Consider the following 24,719-nt stretch of genomic DNA (forward strand, 5'->3'; position numbering starts at 1 on the left):
AGTGTCTGGAGATAGCAGTACTTTTTAAACAGAGGCTTTTGTAAGGTGAAATGTGAATAAATAAAATTCTATTATCAAAAAGTAAAGTAACAATTAATAGATGTTACCAGAATGATCAAGAATATACCTGCCTTGAAATATGTATTATGATAAAACTCAAAAAGACTAGGGTAGAAAGAACACATCTCAACATATTGAATACTGTGTGCCGGGCCTGTAGCAACACTACGCCACTTGGGGTGAAACTCAAAGCATCTCCAACAAAAGCCGCTCATGATGCTTACACATTTTCAATGCATATTACTACTGAATTTAAGATAAACCTTTAATGAGAATAATTTTAAACTGGAGTTACTTATAATTCCTCTTAACTGTGATATCGCTGCTTAAACTTGCTGCACCATTCATGAACTACTGACATGTCTATAAGATGACTGTGTTACAATGGGTATCAGTGAATTAAGAATTGGTTTCAGAATCAACTGCTATTTATTTCTTCATTATTCCTTTGGGGTCTTTCAACTGCTAAGTTGTATTTTTTTCTTTTCCTCTAAGCAATGGGCCTTAAACTTGATGGCTCAATAATATTCAACCTCCTTGTTCCTGACCTAGGTCTAAATTCCTACAGTATTTCCAATATCCCTTCATCGCTGGGACACCAACTTCTAGTTTCCAAGTTACTGTATCTAATTACCCAGAACAAATATTTGTAGTCATACTTAGCATGGGGGCCTCTTATGCTTTCTAAACATTACAGTTGAGGAAAACTAAACTGATATTTTCCTGCCAACATACAAATCATAGAAAAACGTTTCTTTATGGCTTAAAGCAATTCTCAAATTTATCTTGGGGAACTGTGCAACACAAAACAACGAGCAGCAACAAAATTAACACAGCACAGAAACTGCAATCAGGGGCTGGGGACTTAGCTTAGCAGTACAGTGCTTGCCTCACAAGTGCAAGGCCTTGAGTTTGCTTCTCAGCTCTGGAAAAAAAATGAAAAAGACAGAAATTGCAATCGTGTTAACTCTTTCTCTTTACCTTCATCTAGCATCTATGCCAGGGTCAGCAATTATGTTTTCTACAGATCAAAGAAGTAAACATATTAGGCTTTTTGGTCTGTAGGTTATTCTCATACTTTTCATATTTATGACAGTTTAAAACTGAAAACCCACTTCTCCTCAAATGTAGGCTGTGCCAGTATTTGAGTGTGTGCAGTGCCTCCTGTCAGTCAGGTGTCCTCAGATCATGGCTGATCAGGGTACATAGTCACACATGCACATGTTCTTCTACAGTGTGCCTTAGAGAGCTGGGGGAAACATGGAAGCATAAACACGTGTGTGCACAGTAATGTTAACCAGACCTCTGTCGCTATAACAAATACTTGAGACAATAAACTTTAAGTTTACTAAGCAAATGTTTCAATATAGGTAACGAAAAGAAAGGAAAGGGACAATATAAGATGAAGGTGATAGAGCATACACACTGCCGACAGAGTACCCCAAGTCAGGTGCACCAAGAAAATCCACTCAAAGGACAAATTTCTCCCAGCTCACAATGCCCTTCCCAGTTGACATTGCTGCTTTGGGGCTGACTGGAGGCTGAGCACCGTGGTGGGGCAGCAGGTGGTAGGCCAGCCGTTCACCTTGTTGGCGTGTAAGCAAAGAGAAAGAAAGTATTCAATCCTCACAGCCCTGCTTGTGTAGCTGTTGCCCCTGCATTGAGGCATTCCTTCCTGGAGGAGAAAGACTCACAGGCCATGTTTCCTGGGGCTCACAGAGCACAGGAAGCTAAGAAGATGGAGACGGACTGGGCTCTATTCTGAGGCTATAAGAATTAAACAATAGCTGGGTAAGGGAGAGCTCTGAAGCTGCTTCTAAGGTGGCTGTGATATTCCAGGCCCACAGCTTTCATGAACTGTCACCCACGCTGGGCTGGGCTGTGCAGTGGTGTATATGCTTTTGAGAGGCCTATGCTTTTGTAAGACAGTGTACCCATCTTCCTGTAAGTAACCCCAACCAATGGTTCACGATGTCAGGCTGAGAGGACTCTTTCCTTGCTCTGTCAGTGGTCCGTCTCTGGTATGAAAAGACAGTTGCTCACAGCCCTCAAAAAATAAATAAAAAATAAAATAAAAAATAAAACATCACACAGCACATCCCAGCACAGGTCCAATACCCCCACCTGCTCCCTTCACTAGGCTTTTCTTCTTCAGCTTCCACCATCTGCCAGTTATGCTGCTGGCTGCTGGCAAAGCCTCACAAACAGGGAGCCCTGAGGAGTATGCCAAACATGAGCTAGCAACACACAGTTCTCACAGAAGAACCAAACCAGTCTGCCTGCAGTGATAACATGCTCTATCCTAACCTGAATTTGATTCACCTTTTACAGATCAGTACGACACCTGTAGTAATAAACATTTTTGTCTCCAATGTAAGCAAGAATTTGGAGATATTCTTATCTATTTTCCTGAAAGTTAAGACATAAGTCATATAACCTAGCTTTGGCAAATCCAATGTCTTCCTGGATTTATACTTTCTACAGCAATGGTTCTCAGCTTTCCTAATGCTACAAACCTGTAGCACAGTCCCTCGTGTTGTGGTGACTCCCATACATAAAATTACCTTTGTTGCTACTTCATAACTTGAAATTTTGATGCTATTTTGAATGATAATGGGAATATCTGTTTTTTGATTGTCTTAGTCAACCCCTGTGAAAGGACCATTAGATCCCTCATGGGGTCTCAACCCACAGGTTGAGAATCGCTGTTCTAGGACATATCAAAAGCCATAAGACAAAAGTGTCACTGTCCACAGAAACTTTATTAGCCATCATTATCTTTTTAATGCTGCTGCGATAGAAGGCCTCCAACTAATTAACTTATAACTGTATTCATATATATATGAATATATATATGTATATATATATATTATATATATATATATATATATATATATATATATATATATAACTGTATTCTTACAGTCCTGGAGGAAAGGAAATCCTAGACCGACTGGTACTTCCAAAAAAAAAAAAGGAAAACGAAAAATAAATAGGAAGGTAGAACTCAGCAATAGGGTGGGCAAGATATGTCCATGCCCCCATGATGTAACCACGGGACAACACAGGCTCTGTGAGCAGAAGGCAGTACCTGAGCAGCTGCACACTCCAGGCCTGCTCTAGCCCTTTTAAAGTTGTTCAAATGCCACTATTAAAATACAGTAAATGTAGTTACTTTTCTGAATTATATTTGAAGCAAATATATAAGTGCAGTGTTCCCCATGCCTATCAAACAAATATTTGTAAACTCTTAAAACCCTGACAGAAAGATTTGACTTATGGACATGACTTTTCCAGGAGCTATGCAGTGGTAGCACCAAAAGAAAAAAAAGTTTTATTTGCCCATGACTCATCACTTATGCATATAAGTACTGTGTATAACTTATGAGTAACCTCAAAAAAGAAATTTATGTGAACACCTGGTTTATAATACTAAACTAGAACTTTAATACACAGCAACTAAATCTAAGCCACTGTCTACTTGACATCACACCAAATGTTCAAAATAGTTAGAGAAACTTTATTACACCCAATTTTATATGATTTTCTCATAAAAGAAAAAACAAAGTGGAGCCTTTTTAAGAATTGCTTAAGACTAATGAAAGTTAATAGCCAATTTTATCTGATGCACGCATTCTCTAATGCTGCCTACATTTCTTTAACTTTTTAGAGGTAGTCAGGCTGTTGACAACCCTTTTGCCTCAAGCTCCCAAGTCCTGAGGTTACAAATTAGAGATACACCCCACTTATCGCTTTCTGTATGTCCACATGTGCTCTCCCACCTGGCTCTTTTTCCTGTTCAGTGAGGTTTTTGAGAAACACACTAAAGTGTAGGGATGGATTAGTTCCAGCATACTGTTTTTCCTAATTGTATATTATTGAAGAAAAGTCCAAATTTAAGTTTTTTAAATTCTTGGATGCTGTTATGTAAATTATTATCAATGTATGACAATGAAGGAAATGCTGGGCCCCATGACTGTGCATTCACACATGTATATCATATGTGTTGGTCATATTCACCTCAATCTCTTCCTGGCCCAGCTTCTCTACGCTCCCTTGTCCCTCTCCACTTTGCAAATAGTTGCTTCTACTTTTGTGTCTATATTGTTTTAAGTGTGATTTTAATAAAGGAAACATTAATATTTGTGAATCATTCTTATTTTTATCACTATGATGACTTCAAATTCTACCATTTCTTGCAAATGACAATGTTATTCTTTACAAGTGCATAAATTTGATTGCGACCATATTCCACATTTTCTCATGCACTCATCTGTTGTGGGGTTCCTGACCAGATCCGCATCCTGACTTTTCTGTCTAGAGGCCTGGTAAATGTATCTGTGTGGCAGGCTGACTTACAGTCCCTCATTGAAGCACTAGGAAGGGTACAAATGAGTCTTGAGTCTGAGAAATTTTCTTACTCATTTCTGTTGTCTCTACAATAATTTGCACTTTCACCAACAACGTACAGGGCCCTACCAACCACCTGTGTTTGAAAACATCTGTTGTCATTTTTGATGACAGTATGTTGACTGGGTTGACACGAGAACTCAGTGTTGTTTTCATTTTTATCCCGATAGGTGCAAAAACTTAATGATTTTTTTCACATGTCTATTAGTCACATTTAACTCTTTTTAGAATTATCAAGTCAATTCACTGATCTATTTATTCAGTGGATTATTTGGGGCTTGGATGTATGTGTGTGTGTGTGTGTGGTTTGTTTAGTTCTTTATGTATTCTGGATATTAATCCCATGTGATGAATAACTGGCAAAAAAAAATTCCCACTCTGCACTTTGTCTCTTCATTCTGTTCTCCACTTCCTTTACTGTGCAGGGATATTTTCTTGTTGTTGGCAGTGGTGGTATTTGGTTTGGTTTGGTTTTTGAATCTGAGAAAATCCTATATGTAAGACTTTGCTCTTATTCCTAGGGTTATTGGTATCCTATTCAGAAAATCATTGCCTACATTTATATCTCAAAGTGTTTTGATTAATAATTTGTTGAAGAACTGAGCACTGATCCATTTTATACCATGAAAATAATCCGTCCTTGAACTTTTTGTGGCTTTGCTCTGTCAGTATTCTTTGGTCCTTTAGTTCTGGGTCTCAATTTCTCTTTCCCATGATCTTCTATGTAGATGAGAGCCATGCCAAGAACTCAGACCTTGTGGAGCCCACTGAGAGAGCCACGTCTGACATCACACTCCTGTTTCTTTGGAACTCCCGTGTTTGCCCAGGGCTTCTCCTAGCCAGTGACCAACTGTGGGGAAGATAATGTTGACAGCCTACTTCTGCCTGATGCACCACAACCTCATGCAGGATCCTTGGTCGACCTGGTCAACAGTTCTGTGAGACTGTTGCCTGAGCCTCTTGCTATCATAACCTGTTTCTCTGTCCCTTCACAGGCATCAGACTCATAAATTGACCACCTCTGGCTACATTCCTGTCCTTCACCTTTGTACGTGAAATGCACTTCTCTGGTACCTGTTTGAAAAGCTTATCTCATGTGTCTATGCCTTAGAGACAAACCATAAAATGAGTACAGTATACGTGTCAATTATAATTTATTTTTCTAGTTCATAACTACGCATTAATTTTTGGATGATGGCTTTGAGCTTGCAAACTCACATTGTGACATCAGGATTAAAATTACTTTATTTGCACTTTCCTATTTCTGTAGTAACTTTTATTTATCTCACTGGAGTACATTGACTTAGCACACTGTGCTGAAGAATGATCATAGCTGCTACTCCCATGCACTGTGGGTCTCAAACAAATGAGTTTATCATTTCATGTCCGAGTGATAATAAATGAATTAGCTGTCTAATATCTAATTAAAAGCCTCTTTTGTTGTTGTTTCGGGTATTTTGTGTTGCTTTGAGTTGGTTTTTCATTTGGGGTAGGACTGTTGTTTGATTTTGTTGTTTTGAGACATGTAGTACAGGTTGTCATTCAACTACTATGTATCCAGGGCTGAGCTTAAATTCCTGATTCTCCTGTCCCCACCAGCCAAGTGCTTGAACTATAGGCAAGCACCACCACCACCATATCCAGCTTTTATGTGGTGCTGGTTATCAAACTCAGGGCTTTCTGTATGTCAGGCAGCTACTCTACCAAATAAGCTATATCCCAAAGTACGAAATCGACTTTTAATTCAGTTTACTAAACTTTCGTTTAACCTTAAAGGGGTATTGAATTATATCAGGTGATTTTGCTGAGACATAGGATTGGTTTTCCTGTACTTACTATCTTAGAAATGTATGTGGTAGTGAGACCTTCTGTGTATCAGGCTGGGGAGAGTGTCTTAGCACAGAGCTTGACAAAACATTCACTTCTGAGCTCTTTCAGGCAAGGCAGAATACAGTGATTTGTTTGGGGCTGACTTTTTTATATTCTGCATGACTATTGTCAGTAGTTTCTCCCAGCTAATGACAACTGCTCGCCCGTCCTTTGCAGGCACTCTTCCTCATGATTAACATGCAGCAGAAGATAAGATGATTCCTGTGCTTCAGGTTCCCTGATGCATCCTGTCCATGCCTAAGAAAATGGTTTTCCATGCCTTCATGGGACTGCTTGGGACCACTCAGATATACAACTTGAAGGTAATTGTGAATGTGATAAGCAGGGGAAGGGGATAAAGCTCACATGGGGAAACTGGCAAGTCTTTTCCTGTGTGAGAGGAGCAAACAATAAGATGTAATTTTTCAACCACAGACACACATACACAAAATGTTCACTTTTCACAGGTTTCAGCTGATCAAAAATCTATCATTTTCTACACTGTATTTCTGTTAAGTTCACCTTGTATTTCTCGGATAACTAACATCACTTATGAGGTATTACACAATTTTTATATACTAAGGAGTCTAATCAATTCAAGGTTCAAATCTGTACTCTGGATAGACTGACCTACACTTTTCATTCCAATAGTATTCTTATCCAGTTTTGTGACTATTCAAAGCAACAAGCAAGATGTATTCCTTTGCTCTCTAGTAACTTTGAGAAACAGCATGACTATTAAAGCAATCTCGACATGCATCCTCTGTGATACTTCTAATATACACTGGATGTCTTTTATTCTATTTGCTGCTTTTATGTCTTCTTTGATCAATTTGGAAATTGAGTTTTTTTTTCTTTCAAGGAATCCATCTATTACTCACAAGACAGTACCAAGCAGTTAAGATGTGATCATCTTATATTGTGTGTCTACTGTCCTGACTTCACACAGGACAGTAAGACTTTCCCATTGTCTCACTGGAGCTTTCCCTGATATTTCTCCCATAATCACATTCTATTAGAGGGGGAATGGTGTTTTGCAAATGAAATTATGTCTGTTTGTAATAGTTGACCTTCAAGTAGAGTATCTGAAAGGCTCTACCAATTCATATGAAGACTTGGTGAGTAGAGCTTACATGGATATTGGTAAGCCACATCACAGAACTTGAATCTCAGAAGGATTGGATCCCCCACTGGCTGTCAGTCATGGGGAAGAACTATAATGGCTGGAACATTGACGCTCACAAGTGACTGTGAGGATGGTACACAAGATAGACATGTGAAGGAAAGTCAAGGAATCTAGGGTCATTAATGTTGTTTGGAGCCAGAGATCTCAACCTTCTTGACTATAAACTTCAACAGAAAAAATTAAGACAAAACTTCTGCCTCTTCTCAGCCACAGCTGAGGGAGTCCTTGTTACACAGAAATGAATTAAGGAAATAAATGATACACAAATACATTGTTTCTTCTTTGGAAAAATATCAAGTTGGATAAAGCTTTCAAAATTAGAATGTAATCATTATAGGGTCTTTTATTTTACTCCTACTCTTAATATAATATATTGTCTTCTTACCAGATTACTAAAATTGCATAAATGCATTTCATCACATTTACTTGGATACAGAACAAGTATCTTTAACTTATAAACAATAAAACTATGACCTCAAGTACAATCTAATTAACTAAAAACCTCGCATTCAAAAGGCTCTCACCATATGGACTTGTCTATCAAAAAGAACTTGCAATGACACAGTACAGACTATAATAGCATAGCCTTTTCTAAATAAAATGACCTTTATTTTTTGAAACTCTTTCTGAAACTATACCTAATTTTTTAAAGCTATTTTATACACAAGAAATATTCAAGCACCTGAAATCAGCTAACTGAATTAACCTATAAACTCTGGCCAAGCTTAAATATCAGTTTCTGTAACTGTTACTCTCAGAACTAAAAGGTATGTTAAGTATAAAAAGTTATTTTCTGAAAACATAAAATATGAATGATGGTGGTTTAGAAAAACTGATACCTAGAAGACTCTGGAGTTTACAAAGAAGGAGACAGATGGAAGAACTAAGACAAATGGTGAACAGAAAGACAACAGAAGTATTTTCCCAGAGAGCCTGGAGAGACAACTTCAGAGCCCTGAACTGCAAATCACATATTCAATACAAGAGATAATGTACATGGGTAGTGTTTGGAATGGTTGGGGATTACTAAATCCTGATATTAAAACCCAGAGTTCAGAGGAAGGGTGGGGGAAAGAATTAAGATTAAAATGGGGACACTGGATAGGGGGAGGTGGACAGCAGAATAGGGCAGTTGGTCTCATGCCACCAGACCCTGAAGGGCAGACATATTTTTAGACACCCCAACACAACAGAAGGAATGGATTCAGGACTGGAAGCAAAAAGGCATCTTCTCAAAGTTCAGGAAAATTAGTTTTCTCTTAAATGGACAAAGTAAAAGAAAAATCCATCTCATTCCATACATATGTGTACATACCAGAACAGTACTCAGCAATTAAAAACAAGGAAATCATGAAATTTGCAGGCAAATGGATGGAAATATAAAAGACCATCCTGAGGTAACCCAGAAGCAGAAAAACACATGTGGTACATACTTAATTGTAAGTGAATATTAGCCATATAATATAAGATAAACACACTAAAATCTATAGTACTAAAGAAGTTAAACAAGGAGGACCCTAGGAAAGAGGCTAAAACCTCATTCAGAAGGGCAAACAGGATAGGCATCAGAAGTAGGAGAAGACAGGGAACAGGACAGGAGCCTTCCCCAGAGGAACTCTGAAAGACTCTACCCATCAGGGAATCAAAGGAGATGCTAAGACTCATAGCCAAACTTTGGGCAGAGTGTAGGGTACCTTATGGAAGAAGAGGGAGATGGAAAATCTTGGAGGGGACAGGAGCTCCACAAGGAGAACAACAGAGCCAAATAACCTGGGCCCAGAGGGGCCTGCAGAGACCTATACTCCAACCAAGGACCATGCTGGAGAAGACCCAGACCCCCTGCTCAGAAGAAGCCCATGGCAGCTCAGTTTCCAAATGGGTTCCTTAGTAAAGGGGGCAGTGGCTGGCTCTTTGATCACCTTTCCCTGGGGGATGCAACCTTGCCAGGCCACAGAGAAAGACAATGCAGCCAGCCCTGATGAGACCTGATAGGCTAGGATCATATAGAAGGGAAGAAGGTCCTTCCCTATCAGTGGACGAGGGGAGGGGCATGGAGGAGAAGGGGAAAGGAGGATGGGACATGGGACGGAGAGGAGACAATCAGGGGTTCAGCTGGGATACAAACTGAATAAATTGTAATAAATAATAAATAAATAAATAAATAAATAGGGTAAACAGAAAATGGATAATAATCACATCACTGTCAGTGATGAGAGCAAGGCTGAGAATGAAAAACCTAGTTAGAAAAAAGATAAACAATAAGCTATTAGTATGAAATGAACTATAAGTTAGAATGAAATAATGCAGGACTCAGCAAAGCAACACTGGCTAGAATTAGGTAAATGTAGAAATGAGGACCAGAGAGTAGAAAAGGAATTGGCACTTTAAAATCCATTCAGATTAAATGAGAAGGGATATGATTTTCAGTAAACATGACAGAAATGCTCCAATAAAAAGACTAAAATAAAATACTCATAAATCTAATGAGATAAAATCACTAAACAAGGAGCCCATGCCAATAAATTAAACTCTTCATACAAGTCTTACACTTGCTAGGTTAGAGTTACACCAAGATGCTTTATGCTTTCTGTGGCTATTGTGAAGGGTGTTGTTTTGCTAATTTCTTTCTCAGATCTTTTGTCTTTTGTATACAGGAGGACTACTAATTTTTTTTTTTTTTTTTTTTTTTTTTTTTTTTAGTTAATTTTGTAGCCAGCTACTTTGCTGAAGGTGGTTATCACCTGGAGGGGTTCCTGGTAGAATTCTGGGGGTCACTCATATATAATATCATATCATCTGCAAATAGTGATACTTTGACTTCTGATTTGTATCTCTTTACCTCCTTTAATTGTCTTATTACTCTAGTTAGGACTTCAAGAAATATGATCAAGAGCTATGGGGAGAGTGGGCAACCATGCCTTGTCCCTGATTTCAGTGTGATTGATTTAAGTTTCTCTCCATTTATTGATGTTGGCTGTAGGCTTGGCTTGTATATTGTCTTTACTATGTTTAGGTATGGGCCTTGTAAGCTCTTGTGCAGCACTCCAATCTAAATACAAAACACGCAGTTGGTCTACGGCTTCACTGAACAAGCTGCTGACAGTTTTGGGCTCCTCATTAGTCTCAAGAGGCTTTGGTGTGTACTGCAAGATTGAAAAAAAATGTGAGTTTATTAATAAGGTGATAATCAGAATTCTCCTGGAGGAGGAGAACAGTGTTCAGTATAGACTGTGGAGAACCCTGTGTGAAGTCACTGTGGAAAGAATGACCCATCTTACACTGAGCCTCGTGACACGGCTTAGGATTCAGGGTCCCCAAGTGTCACACAGCACATCATATTCCTACAGCTTACTCTTTAAATGTCATTTCTTTCTGACAGGAGTGAAGATCTTTGGTGATATTCCATGACAGGAGTGAGAAGACGAAATAGAAGGTATGTGTGACTCAAAACACATGACAGACCAGCATGGTACAGAGGACACACATTTACTATAGCCAGTCCCTCCAAAACCACCCACAGTGAGCAACACTGAGCGGTACCTGATGTGCAATACACATGCCAATGGCCCATCAAGTTCAAAGCTCACTAAGCAAAAGACCTAAGACCCAAACTAGACGACAAGCTGGAACTCTGTGCATTGAGAGTCATGAAGTGGAGCAGCCAGTGCGGCACATGAGCTGCACATTCATTAACATCCTTGTCCTACTGACATCTTCTCTATGACCACAGGCTTGCTGCCAGTTACCTATAAGCCTCTGCCCATTTGCTAAGATTAAATGCAGACTTCCCTTCACCCCACAAACCAGTATACCAGGGAATCTTACACTCTGAAACATACAAGACTGACAATAATTCTAGGTCTAGTCCATCTTACGTGGACATGTGTGGTATTTGTGCATTTAGAAAGAAAACTGTCAGGTGGAATGCAAATATCCCACTGCCAGGAGACAATTCTCAGGACCAGTGGAGGGACTAGAGGGGACTTTGGGCTGGGCTGTGGTGGTGCCTCTCTTGGTGCAGCTCACTTTGCTATGTTTCCTAATCTGTATACTCTGTCTCCCACAAGACAGATCCAGAAAGAGTTTCCTGATCCCAGATCTCACAGTGTCTTCATTTACTGATGAGCTCATCAATTCCACAAATACTTCTAGACTATGGTCCAGGCACTGTGTTTTGTTCTAGAGACACAGAAACAGGTCCTGAGTCTGTCTCCGGGGTTTCCAGCACTGTGTCATTGTAGACAGTGGTGATGGCACCTGCAGAGCCATGTGCTGTTGCTGAGAACAGAAGCATCTGACTTAGACTTTGTTCTTGGACAAACACGGAGGACGTGCAGCTGCAGAATAACCTGAGTAGGGCACGACTCTGAAGAGGATATTCTTGGTGCTAAGGAGGCAGGAAGGAAGAAGTGAGAACTCAGGCACATTTTTCACAGAGCCAGGTAATGCAGACAGCCCCAGAGAATGATGGTAGGGGTGTTTAAAGCAGCATCTAATGACAGAGTAGCAGCTACTTTTGCGAGGTGCTGGCTTACATTCACCATCTCAGTTCCTACAAGCGAGTTCATGAGCACTGCTATTAGTCCCAGCTTTTTACCATTTTACAGATGAAGACATTCTGGCTTGGAGCACTTAAGTGATATGCTTAATGGAACAAATCTTTAAAGAAATAGGCATCACATCATTCTGGCCTGAGCCACAGAAGAGTGCTCATAACTGACGACCCCCCTCCAACACTCAAACTCTGCGTAAACATGTTGAGATTGTGGCTACTGTCTAGAGAAAAGAAATTTTATTCCATGTCACATCAGTATCAGATAGTGACTCAATTCTCAGACCACAAACGCAATCCTCAGGGCATTAACTACAGATCCAAATAAAATCTAAAATCCCCTTATATTTTCAAGGTATATATGGCTTCCATTACCATGATATAGCCTTATGTAAAAGTTCATACATCCATTTTGTCATATGTATGTGTGTGTGTGTATATATAACATATCATATTACCATGATTCGACTATGACTATTATCAGAGAGAATTTCAACAAATGTTCTTGATTGGCATCTTTAAGCTTAATAAAAATATCAGAGCATTCAAGCAACTACAAAAATTTTATTTATTAGTTATTTCATAGTCAGTTTAAAATATAAATAAAGACATCAAATTCGGATTATGTATCATAATATAGCATTTTCCTTAAAACTAAGTCAGCCATTATATGAATATCATTCTGAGAACAGAGGATACAAAGGTGCAAATTATTACAGCACCTACTTTTTATCCTTGATATTTTTATCCCATTTCAACATTCAAATGGTAAAGAAAAATAAATATACCTCAAGTGTTTTCTAACTAAGTAACCACGTATCCATCTCTGAACAATCAATACGGGTGAATTATGAGCCAGAATTTCATTAATCCTTGAAATTACAAGTTTGATGTCTTTCATTTCATCTTCATAGCTTGTACCCTGTATGAAGAAATTTTATCCAGTAATTTTTATCTTTCATTAAATTATTTCCCAAAGATATCTAAATAAATTAATAAAACATTCAGCAAAGTCTTTTCAGTACAATAGTTAAACAGTAAATACACTATAGTATAGCTTAAAATAAAAACATTATTATTTCAAGTAATTTCAATGTTCTGTCCAATAATATTCAGGATACTCCCTCCATTTCAGGCTGTATGGAAACATACATAAAATTATCATCTTGATAATCCTCCTCTTTGGAAAGTAGTGGTATGGACTGGTACCTTGCTAAACCAGAAGGTGGCCTGTGCTATGCACTGCTATAAAGAAGGGGCAGCATGTGGATTTCCTACTAGTGGCATGAATCCTCACAGTGGTTCATCCTGGATGTGCTATTGGACACTCTCCTTTGGAAACTATCAGTATCTGCTTGCAAATCTCCAGACTTTGAAGTCATAGTCTCACTCTGTCTCATTCATCGCTGACTAGTTAGAAATACAGTCACTTATTCTCATGTTTAGAATGCATAATAATACATTAGAAATAAAATATTTACATTGATTTAAGGCACGATGTGGTGACACTATTCTTAAGCAGATGTGAACAAATGCCTACTCATACCAGATAGAAAACAACAAATGTCCAACTTGAGGAACCAATGAGTTCACTGGGGTTATTTACAGGAGTTTTGGTAAGGGTTATTTACAGGGAGAGGGAAGACTCTCAGGCAGCTGTATCACCCGCAGTACACCCCAACAGTGGTGACAGATCCCAAAAGCTAAAGGCATGGAGCTCCTGTGATGATACATGGGCAGCTCAACAGATCAGAATTTATCATCTACTAGCTCTACTGCTCTAGGCTTCTTCCAAGAACTTTGGTTGGTGGAGGACTTTGTGCATCTGGTGGGTTTCAGGGACTTCCTAAACTTAAGTAGGCTTCCTTCTAAAAGACACCGAGTCTTAACCAGCTCCCTAGAAGAAAAGTGCTATACAATGGGCCTAATTCTAAGAATTATCAGTCCTGAAACATTAAAAATCACCTTTTTTTCCAGATAGGATATGCAATCACCTTTATCCCTGTAGAAGCCCCTCTCCCAAATCACAAAGCATTGAAGATTTCTGAATTCATTATATGGCCATAGCTTGCTTACTTTTCTAACAGCTGTAAAGGCAGATGGAAACAAACAAACAACTCCTCATAAATGATAAATGGATTAATTCATATTTTCCGCATCCTTCTGAGTTACCACACATACTATTGCCAAAGCTGAGGGTCCATGGTGCCCATCTGAACACAGAGTATTGGTGATTTCTACAGTTCTCTGACCTCACTGAAGGTCAGCATTAGATTTCTCAGCACACAATATTTGTTTTTTTATCATATAGAGGTTGCCTCACTTCTCAGTCTCACCTAGTTTTGCCCTCCAAATAACACCTCTAAGTCTTAATCTCTTCTTAATCTTTGTGCACTTACTGTGAATCAAATATCAACACTTTGTACAGATATTTTAGTACTTACATGTGAGTGAGCTACTGTGTCAAGGTCTTAGTCTTCTAGAGTCAGTTACTTCTTTTTGATGTTGATCTGATCATAGTCTCCTCCTGAGACAGTACACTTCTCAGTCCTCCATTACACACCAAGGTCTTGTGCTTAACTGAACCCCCGTGTCTACTATTGCTATGACTTAACAGCATGACCAGAGAGAATCTTGGGAAGGAAAGGGATTATTTTGCTTGCACCTTCATGTCACTGTTCATCACTGAAGAAAGTCAGGACAGGAAATCAAAAAGGATAGAAAAGTGGAGGCAGGAGCTGATGCTGAGGCCATCGAGGAATGCTGTTTCCTGGCTTTCTCACCATGGCTTACTCAGCCTTCTTTTTCATAGAACACAGGAACACCTACCCAGAGGTGGCCAACCCACAAAACACTGAGCCAAACCAGGCCTTCCCAAATCAATTGCTAATTAAGACCACAGGCTGATTTTATGAAGGCATTTTCACAATTGAGGCCTCCTCTTTTTCACTGACTCTACCTTGTGCTGAGCTGACATATAACTAGCCAGCACACTAGCAATATTGGAAAACAGTGACATTCCTTGTGTCACTAATGGCTCATCACAGAAAACTATTCTTTTGCTGACCACAGCTTTATACAAAGCTCCTGGATCCCCCTTGTGCTGATCTTAGGCCTATACAAATCTTCCTCACTCCACACTTTACCTACCAACCGTTTGCTCAATGCTTTAGTCCCCACTATCTATTACAGTCAGAAGGTTTTGAGCAACACGTATTCTTGATTTGGACCATATTACATTATCTATGAGTGTTGCCTGAAAGAGCCTCAGAATGGGACATTCTCCTATACTCTTGTCAGCCCACATCATCATCTTATCTTCTGCTAAACTCTAAAGCTAACCCCTCTGTCAACCCCTAAGACCTCTGCAGAGTACAGGGCCACCACCTCCTCTGCACCACAACAGTCCTCCTTTCTAGGATGGCAGTCCCTTTCGAACAAACAGATCTGCTAATCAAGCCCTAATTTGGTTTGTAATCAGACAAGCTTATATGATAATGGAGTTAAGTCTGTTTTAACTACATAGCTGAACAACCCTTTATCTTACACAGAGAGACAGTGATGAGTCTCCTAGTTTGTCATTCGCACATGGGCATCAACTGACTGCTGCATCACTAGGTAATCTGTATCATAGACCTTCAGGTTTGATTTCACAGTGCCAATCAATCTTTCTTCGTACACTCAGTTTTCTCTTTCCTCTTTCCTCCCTCTTCCTCTCCCTAGTTTCTGTAATTTCCTACTCCCCATTGACCAATTTCTCTTTAAAAAAATGTATGTATGAGTCTATTGCATGTGTATCTTTGATCATAAGTGTGACTGTGTGTGTGTTTGGAAGTGAAGGGAAACCTTGGGTATTGATTCTTTACTTCCACCTTGTCTTGACTGTCTCTTTTTCACTCTCTCCACTGCTGTGCACACCAGGCTCGCTGGCATGTGAGTTTCCAGGGAGACTCTGTCTCTCCCTTTCATCTCAACACAGGTGCACATGGATTGCAGACCTGCACTGCAGGCCTTTAGTTGGCTCTCAGGGTTAAACCTCAGGATCAACCCAGACCCGCCCTTTCTTCTTGAAACAAGATTCTCTCCATAACCCGTGAAAGCCATGAATTGCTGAGCCCTTAAACTGCACTTCCTGAGTGCAGGGATGGCAACCATGAGCCACTGTGACTCACTCTTCATCTCAGCACTTTTAATTGGCTAAAATGGTAGTATAATTTAATTCTACCCTTTTCTCTACCTGAATTGTGGTTCTTCATCTTCTACAAACTTTAAATAACAAAGGGTTTATTTTTATTTATTTATTTTTCACCACTTTGCTAAACTCTAAGGATCATCTTCATTGCTACATTTTTTTCTGCCTTAAATACGCTGATTATCATAATAGCTATACTTCCTGTTAGGAATTACTATTAAAATTACAGCCTGTAAAATGAACTTCCATTTCTCCACTTATATATCAAAAGCTGAGATCATTGCCCCCCTACTTCAACTAATGCACATTTCATTCTGTGTTGTCTATAATGACATTTAAATATTCCTTTATCAAGTCAGATAACTTAATAAACCCTTAATGCCTTGATTTTTTTCCCTTCCCACCTAATAAATGCTTTAATTCCACTGGGTCTCTGCTCTATATGCTCTACCAATGTGTTAAATCAGACTTTGTAAGCTAATGAGGAAACTTTAGTAATAACTCCTCTCTTGTACCCCACCACTCTGATAAAAATAAGAATCGAGAAACCATTAAACTAGGATGGATCTGGTACATTGAATTTCCAGAGAACAAAGCAGAGCTCAATGTAAACAACAGAAATTACACCACTCAGAATCAGCCACCTAGCTTCTAACTGGGGCCGTCTCAAATCAATCAGAATTGTTTTGTTTCCTTTCCATAGCCACTTCATAAAATACCTCCCTTTCCCTGAGACAGAGTGCTGACTACTTGCACTCTGATGTGTGGATCAGGGAATGCATACATAAACTCATTAAAATTTAAATGTGTATTTCTGTTTTGTTTTGTAAGGTCATTTTCTTCAGAGCACAGAATGACTTTTATTGAATGCAAAACTCTTAAATATTTCCCTAGGATTTTACAAGATGAAGCTGTCTCCTTGTCTTATATTTGATATTTTACTACTGCGTTGTTGTCATGCTCAAACATGTCCTCTAACTTCCAACAACACAAAAGTACTTCTTGCCACTCCAATTTGTCAACCTCGTTCAACACCTCTGTATGTGCAAATGCCTCCTACTGTCTGAACTGCTCAGGACCAATGCCAATGCTTCTATTTGTTGGACATTTCTTACATTAATAAAAGCATCTTAAGTATAAATACTTATGCTTTCTTTTCATTTTCTGTCTTGTCTTTAAACTATAATTGACCGTTTTAAATATGTTTTTGTTTCATAGACTTTTGTACAGAAATCATGATCTTTTCCACTCTTTTTCTTTCCTCTCTCCTACCCTCTGCTCCCCCTTTCTCTTTGCTGTTCCGTCTGAGACAAAGTCTTCCTCTGTAGCCTACTATAGTCTGTACCTCACTACATAGCACGATATGATTTGACCCTTTAGGCTTCCCAGTGTTAGCACTGTAGGCATGAGCCACCATGCCTAGCTTTTACACTCTTTCTTTATTGCAGTTTTTAATTTGCATTAATTTCTCTGTACAGTTCTGATCTGTGTGCAGATATCAAAACCCCTAGGTTTTGACTCTACCTTGTATTTTTCTGCCTCAATATTTTCACAAAGTAACTGAACAACACTTAAGCTTCCCAAAGTCTTTGGGCAAATACCTTGCCAAATGCCAACAAAAATGTCACTGGTGACTTATCCAAATGCCAAACGCTTTGATATCTAAGCAAGTGAAATCATCTTTTTTCCAAGGAAAAGCCATATATTCCCTCCATCTGTGGAGCTCTGGCTGTATAAAACCTGCCTGGCTTAAGTACCAAGATCAGCCCTTACTATGTATTTGATCTGGGCTAAATCACCTGTCTATCCATTTCTGTTACCTGTGAGATGGAAACATACCAGTGCTCTTTCACTGGGCTGTTGACAAAGTGCTTGGAGCAGCAGCTGGAGAACTGTCGCCATCCAAACAAGGTTACCTCCCAAAAGGTTCCCGGCATTACAGTGGCTCAGACTTTCTAAGACTTCTAAATGCATTACTGTATTTATCACAAAATTAACAGGAAAAGAGGCATTGAGTGAGCAGATTACTGAATGATATGTTAGCTCTGAAAAGAAGACATCAACTAAAAAGATGTCTATATAAAACTAGTCAGTCTAATGAAAAGAATTATAATAAAATCTGGGCAAAGAACATATACTTTTAAGCATAAATATCAATAATAAATAAGAAAAGACAGGTGGCACAGAAATATGACCCGCTTATCCTAATAGAAAGCTGGCATAGAGTATAGAGAGGCATATTTCAAGAGAAAATAATATGGCTCTGTGATATTACTCAGAGGCATCTACTTTACATGTTGACAAAAGGGAAAACTTTAAAAGCTAATTTTAAAAGTACATGTTATTCATGTTGCATAAAATTCTAAGGTGGAATCATTTTTAATCAATTACATATTTTAAGTAACTTGTGCAGTTATTTAAATTTTTCATTTTACCTGTACTTAGACTTCAAGGTTTGTCATTTCTTTTTCCTTTCATAGGTTTTTTTTTTTTTTTTCCATCAGAATTTTCTTGTATGGCTCATTGTTTCTTTGGATATTTTAAAACTATAAAACATACTAACAGAATCATGTGTTTGTTTCAAATAAAGTAAATCCATGCCTATTTTACTTTTTATTCTTTTGAAAAGCATATTCTCTTTTCAATAGAATGTTCACAATATAAAACAGTGAAAATATGTGTGAATTCTCCACATTTATAAGAGATAACTTTGCAGCATTTCAAATTAGTTTTCTAAACTTATCTTGGGGAATACTCAGATATGGGAGTTTTCTGTTCTATTAGCATTGTAGAACAAGGACATAGAACAAAACTGCAACAGTGCCCAAAAAGCACAGAGTAAAGGAGAGCATGGACTATGATAGGAGACAGAAACTGTGTTTCCTGTTGAGGAGACACTTTTACATACATAGCTCACAAATCATTTCCAGATGCTCATCTAGGTTGTCACAGACATGCCATCACATGGGGTGGGTCAGCTTGTTGAACCATTCCCACATTGGGAATGTTTTTGTTGGGGTTTTCTGTGGCTTGTGGGTGGTTTGCCCCTCAAGAATCCATGTACTGAAAGCTTGTCCCTAAAATGGCACTGGAGTTGAAGGCTTTAAGATCTGGTGCCTGGGGGAAAAGGGGAGGGGCTCTCCAAATTATTGCTCTGCTCAAAAAGGAACAAAGCAGCTCTGAGATCACTGCTAAGCCCAAGTCTGGTCTCATGCAGAGTTCTGCTAGTTTCCTTTCAAAGGCAGTCTTCCTTTCCACATGTGCTCCACCCTCTGGCATGGGGTGAATGAGAGTTACCTTAGCTGCCAGGACTGTGAGTTACATAGCCCCATTGTTTCATGAAGCCCGTTCTGGGTGTTTTTATAATGGTGAAATCTAATACAGGGTAGCTGTGAAGAAACTGCTCAAAACATTTATGAAGAATTTATTTTTACAAGACTTACTCTTTCATTTCTCTGGGATAAATTATGAGGAGAGCAATTGGTGAGTCATATGACCACTCCATGGTCAATTTTAAAAGAGACTAGCAAAATCCTTCCCAGAGGCTTCTCCATATATTTATCAGAATTTAGTGACAGTACTTATTGCTTTTTATTATTATTTTAGCCATTCTTTAAGAACAGACTGTCACTTTAACTTGTATTTTAAAATAAACAAAAATCAAACAAAAGAAGAGCCAATCCATTATTTAACTTGTGTCTCCCTGATGGAGAACAAAACTAAACATACACATACTCAGTTTGCCACCTGTGCACCTCCTCTGACAGAAGGCCACTGATGATTCTGGCCATCCCTTAACAGTTGTGCTTCGCTGCTCAGCCTTGAGAGCTGCATGTGCACCAGAGGTTCTAGGCCTGGCTCACACACTGCTATTGGTGAGCTGGAGTGTGTAACTGTGCACACCGTCCTTTTACTTGTTGAACTTCTAACCTCCAGTGATTAAGAATATATAAATGATCATCCTGAGTGAGGTATCCTAGGAGCAGAAAGATACACATGGTATATACTGACTTATAAGTGGATATTAGACATATAATATAGGATAAACATACTAAAATCTGTACACCTAAGGAAGGTAATCAAGAAGGACCCTGGTAAGACGCTTAATCTTCATTCAGAAAGGCAAAGACGATGGACATCAGAAGAGGGAAAAACAGGGAACGGAACAGGAGCCTATCACAGAGGGCCTCTGAAAGACTCTACCCAGCAGGGTCAAAACATATGATGAGATCCATAGCCAAACTTTTTGCAGAATGCAGGGAATCTTATGAAAGAAGGGAGAGATAGAAAGACCTGGAGGAAACAGAAGGTCCACAAGGAGAACAACAGAACCAAAAATTCTGGGCCTATTGGTCTTTTCTGAGACTGACACTCTAACCAAGACCATGCATGGAGATAACTTAGAACCCTTGCATAGAAGTAGCCCATGGAAGCTCAGTGTCCAAGAGGGTTCCCCAATAATAGGAATAGGGACTGTCTCTAACATGAATTCATAGGCTGGCTCTTTGATCACCTCCACCTGAGTGGGGAGCAGCTGTACCAGTCCACAGAGGAAGACAAAGAAGCCAGTCCTGATGAGACCTGATAGACTAAGGTCAGATGGAAGGGGAGGAGGACCTACCCTATCATTGTACTGGGGGAGGGGCACAGGATAAGAAGAGGAAGGGAGTGAGATTGGGAGGGATGGGAAGAGGGCTACAGCTGGGTTACAAAGTGAATAAACTGTAATTAATAAAAATGAAAATGAAAAAATAAAAAAAGAATATAAAGAAACAAATGATGAAATTCTCTGACTTGAGGGAATCCTCAAATATATATGCCAATGGTATTTAGACATTGGACCACCAAGACTGATTGTTTCACGAAATCTCTGCCTTCTTAAATGCATTAAAGCATCCATCTATTAAGGGGTAAATGAGTTAATGGTTTATTAGTGGAAATGCTTTGCTACCAACTTGCGATCTCTAGAGCGTGGTTGCTATCTTGTAAATGACAACTCTGTCCTGATCTGACAGCACTGGGAGGGCGAGATCATGCAAACTTAAACCTCACTAAACCTGCTTATTAGAACGACAGTGAGGAGATGACAGAAGCTTAGGAAGCGTGTCCTCATTGGTGTGCATAGGTGACTCATGTGACCAGCCTGGGAAGGCAATCTAGTGAAACACTTCTCAGTTCCTAGGTTAATACAGAAGAAAGACTGTCCTCTGAATCCCTGTGCTTCCTGTCTCACTGTGGAATTCCCATACTTTCTTCTCCCACAGTAATTCATCTGACCTCATCAGGGCTGAACCAAGTGAAGTGACTGCTTTTAAACATAGTTTTTGAAGCTGAATGCTGATGGAAAAGTGAAGAATAGGTCCTTGTGACATCTCAAAAGGAATGTGAAAGGTATTTGGAAGAGAAGCAAGACCATATTCTTCAGAAACATGTGATGATAATTCACATGGACCATAAACATGCCTGGCAACTTTATGAAACACAGACCCGGGACATCTGTCTGAAGAACAGTGGAAGCAGTGACATATTAACTCTGTGCCTTTGCAAAAAGGAAAAGGTCTTGAACACAGTAGTTAAGTAAAAGAAAGACAGAGTAGAAAAACAGGGAAAATCTCTGCCTTTTTCTTGATTTGAGAATGAAAGGACTGCTGGGAGAAGAAATCAACTGTGGATCCTAGTGAAAGATTGAGAGATGACTAAACACAATGCTCCATCATACGTGTAGAGCTCCAGAAAGTACAATGATTTTGAAGAACAAGTCTAGGACTTCATCAAAGGCCTCACTGCCCAGAGTTACCTTAAGACTCCTCTCACATGCCATCACAGATTTCTTTGGCGACCAAAACCATGGTTCAGTTAGGTGTGACTCTACCTAATTCACTGGACATAATCAGTAAGCCTAGGAAATGCACACGCTATGCCAGTTATCCAGGCCCACAAAGTTTAAGAGAAATGAACACAGGGATACTTTTTCTCAAAGTTCCAAGGATGTCCCAGTCAACAGTGTAGCAGAAAAATTACTTGTCCTCAGGGAAAAGTCACCATAAAAGTTCTATACTAGAGCAGCACAAGGCAAAAATGCATGTTGAAACTATCTCAGTAGACCACACAGAACATGTTACTTTCATCCAAGTCCCTTTCTCTTTCTGGACTGAGAAGTTTGTCCTTTATTGTGGACGTGGATAAGCTGTTGAATTCCATGGCTGAAGGATATCTGCCTCAAGAAAATTTGGAGTTCCATGTTTGATCTAAATAATTCTCTGGGATTTCAGATTTGGCAGGGTTGTACTTTTAGACTATTGTGATGATACAGATGTATTCTCATGTAAAGACATAACTCAGGGTGGATGCAAATGCTATGGCTTGAAGGTATCCTCCAAATTCCTCATGTTAGTAACAACCCACACATTTGTATGTTATTGTCATGCTGGAGGCAGTAGTTTTGACCATAAGTAAATTCTGAGGGCTCTGCATACATGAATGAATTGCTCCATTATAGGGGGGTCAATTTGTTACAGAACTAAATCCTCTCTGCCTCTCACCCTGGGATGCACTTTGTCATACAAAACTTAATCAAGTGATTTTGTTGTTCTTTGCATATGGTGACTATAACTTTTGTTATAATTTCAGTTTCATTTTGTAGCTGGCATATAAAAATGACTGAATTTCACACATTTATCTAGCATCTTAAGACCTGCTTATTTTGATAACAAGTTGTAAGATAGTCTTGTTTGCATTCCCAGATATCACTCATAGGTGATAATTTCAACAAAGTTGGAGCTCTGTACCTACTCTCCCATTCTCCATGCCTGTTTTCTTTGCTTCTGTACTGAATATATAGTAGCCAGCAGTACTATGTTAAATGTAACAATGGGATTTCTTCTATTCCAAAATGGGAGGAAATCAGAGCAGCCTGGGAAACCAAGTAAACTCCCATCTCTAAGATAGATAGATAGTTAGATAGACAGACAGACAGACAGACAGACAGATAGATAGATGAACGAACAAACAAGCAAACAATCCAACATCCGACAAAGGGCTAATATCCAAAATATATAATGAACTCAAGAAACAACAACAAAAAATTTAAAAATGGGCAAAGAACTAAACATAGCATTCTCAACAGAGGAATCTTCAGTGGTAGAGAAGCATTTAAGGAAATGCTCACACCCTTAGTCATCAGGGAAATGCAAACCAAAACGACTCTGAGATTCTATCTTACACAGGTGAGAATGGCTAAATTCAAAATCTCAAGTGACAGCACATACTGGAGAGGATGTGGAGAAAGGGGAGCCCTCCTCCATTGCTAATGGGAATGCAAACTGGTACAACTACTTTGGAAATCAATCTGTCACTTTCTCAGAAAATTGAAAATAGCTCTTCCTCAAGACCCAGTTATACTACTCCTGGGCATACACCCAAAAGACCTTCCATCATACAATGAGGACATTTGCACAAGTATGTTTATAGAAGCTTTATTCATAATAGGAAGAATCTGGAAACAACCTAGATGTTCCTCAACTGAAGAATGGATAAACTGTGCACATTTACACAATGGAATAAAACTCAGCCATTAAAAACAAAGAAATCATGAAAATTGCAGGCAAATGAATGGAACTAGAAAAGATGATCCTGAGTGAAGTAACTCAGACCAAGCAAGACACACATAGTATGTGCTTAGTTATAAGTAGATTTTAGCTGTATAGTACAGGATAATCATACGACAAGGCATAGACTCAAAAAAGATAAGTAACATAAAGGATCCAAGGAAAGTGCATATATCTCACTCAGAAGGAGAAGTAGAACAGACAGAGTTAGAGGCTGAAAAGAGGGAACAAGGTAGGGGAGGAGGTGGAAAAAAATATGAAGGTGGAAATCAGGCCTTGGGAGAGTGGGGTCAAGAGGACAGAAGGACTGTGGAAAAAAAAAGAAACTGAAGATGGGAGTATCTCTGTGACAAGCTGGAGACCTAAGTCAGGGTAGGCTCCTAGGAGGAGCCTAGGAGGATATAAGGGGGAATCAAGCAGAGACTCCTAATAGCAGAGGTCATAGAGACTGAAAAGGATACCTTCTAACTACACAAGTCTCCTAGTAGAGGGAGAGAATCACTAATCCACCCATACAAACTTCCATCCCAAATTTACCCTGCCTACAAGACGGGAAGGGATAAAGATAAAACAGATAGAACAGAGATTGAGGGAATGCCCAACTGATGTCTGGCCCAACCAAAGTCCCATCCTATCAGAGTGCCAACCCCTGACACTATGAAGGATACCAAGCTAAGCTTGCAGACAGGAGCCTGATAGTTTTCCTCTGAGAGGCTCTACCCAGCAACACTCAAAACAAATGCTGAGCCAAACATTGTGCAGTGAATAGGGAGATTTGGGGATAAGTGGGAGGAAAGAGAAAAGGACCTGGAAGTGACAGGAGCTCCGCAGGAAGACCAACAG

At 39.3% G+C, this 24,719-nt stretch overlaps 1 protein-coding gene across 4 annotated transcripts in view; it reads right to left on the bottom strand.

The window, feature by feature from the left end:
* Lrriq3 (leucine rich repeats and IQ motif containing 3) overlaps positions 1–24,719 on the bottom strand; it is a 93,431-nt gene that overhangs the window by 55,788 nt on the left and 12,924 nt on the right. For 3 of the 4 annotated variants that reach the window (XM_060392440.1, XM_060392441.1, XM_060392442.1), the window contains one exon: positions 12,866–12,999. The exons of the other annotated variant lie outside the window; for it this stretch is intronic. In XM_060392440.1, coding sequence (XP_060248423.1) covers positions 12,866–12,999 — 134 coding nt within the window. The remainder of the gene's footprint in view (positions 1–12,865; positions 13,000–24,719) is intronic. 4 annotated transcript variants of the gene reach the window in all.

The sequence above is a fragment of the Meriones unguiculatus genome, chromosome 10 (assembly GCF_030254825.1).
Source record: "Meriones unguiculatus strain TT.TT164.6M chromosome 10, Bangor_MerUng_6.1, whole genome shotgun sequence".
NCBI lineage: Eukaryota > Metazoa > Chordata > Mammalia > Rodentia > Muridae > Meriones > Meriones unguiculatus.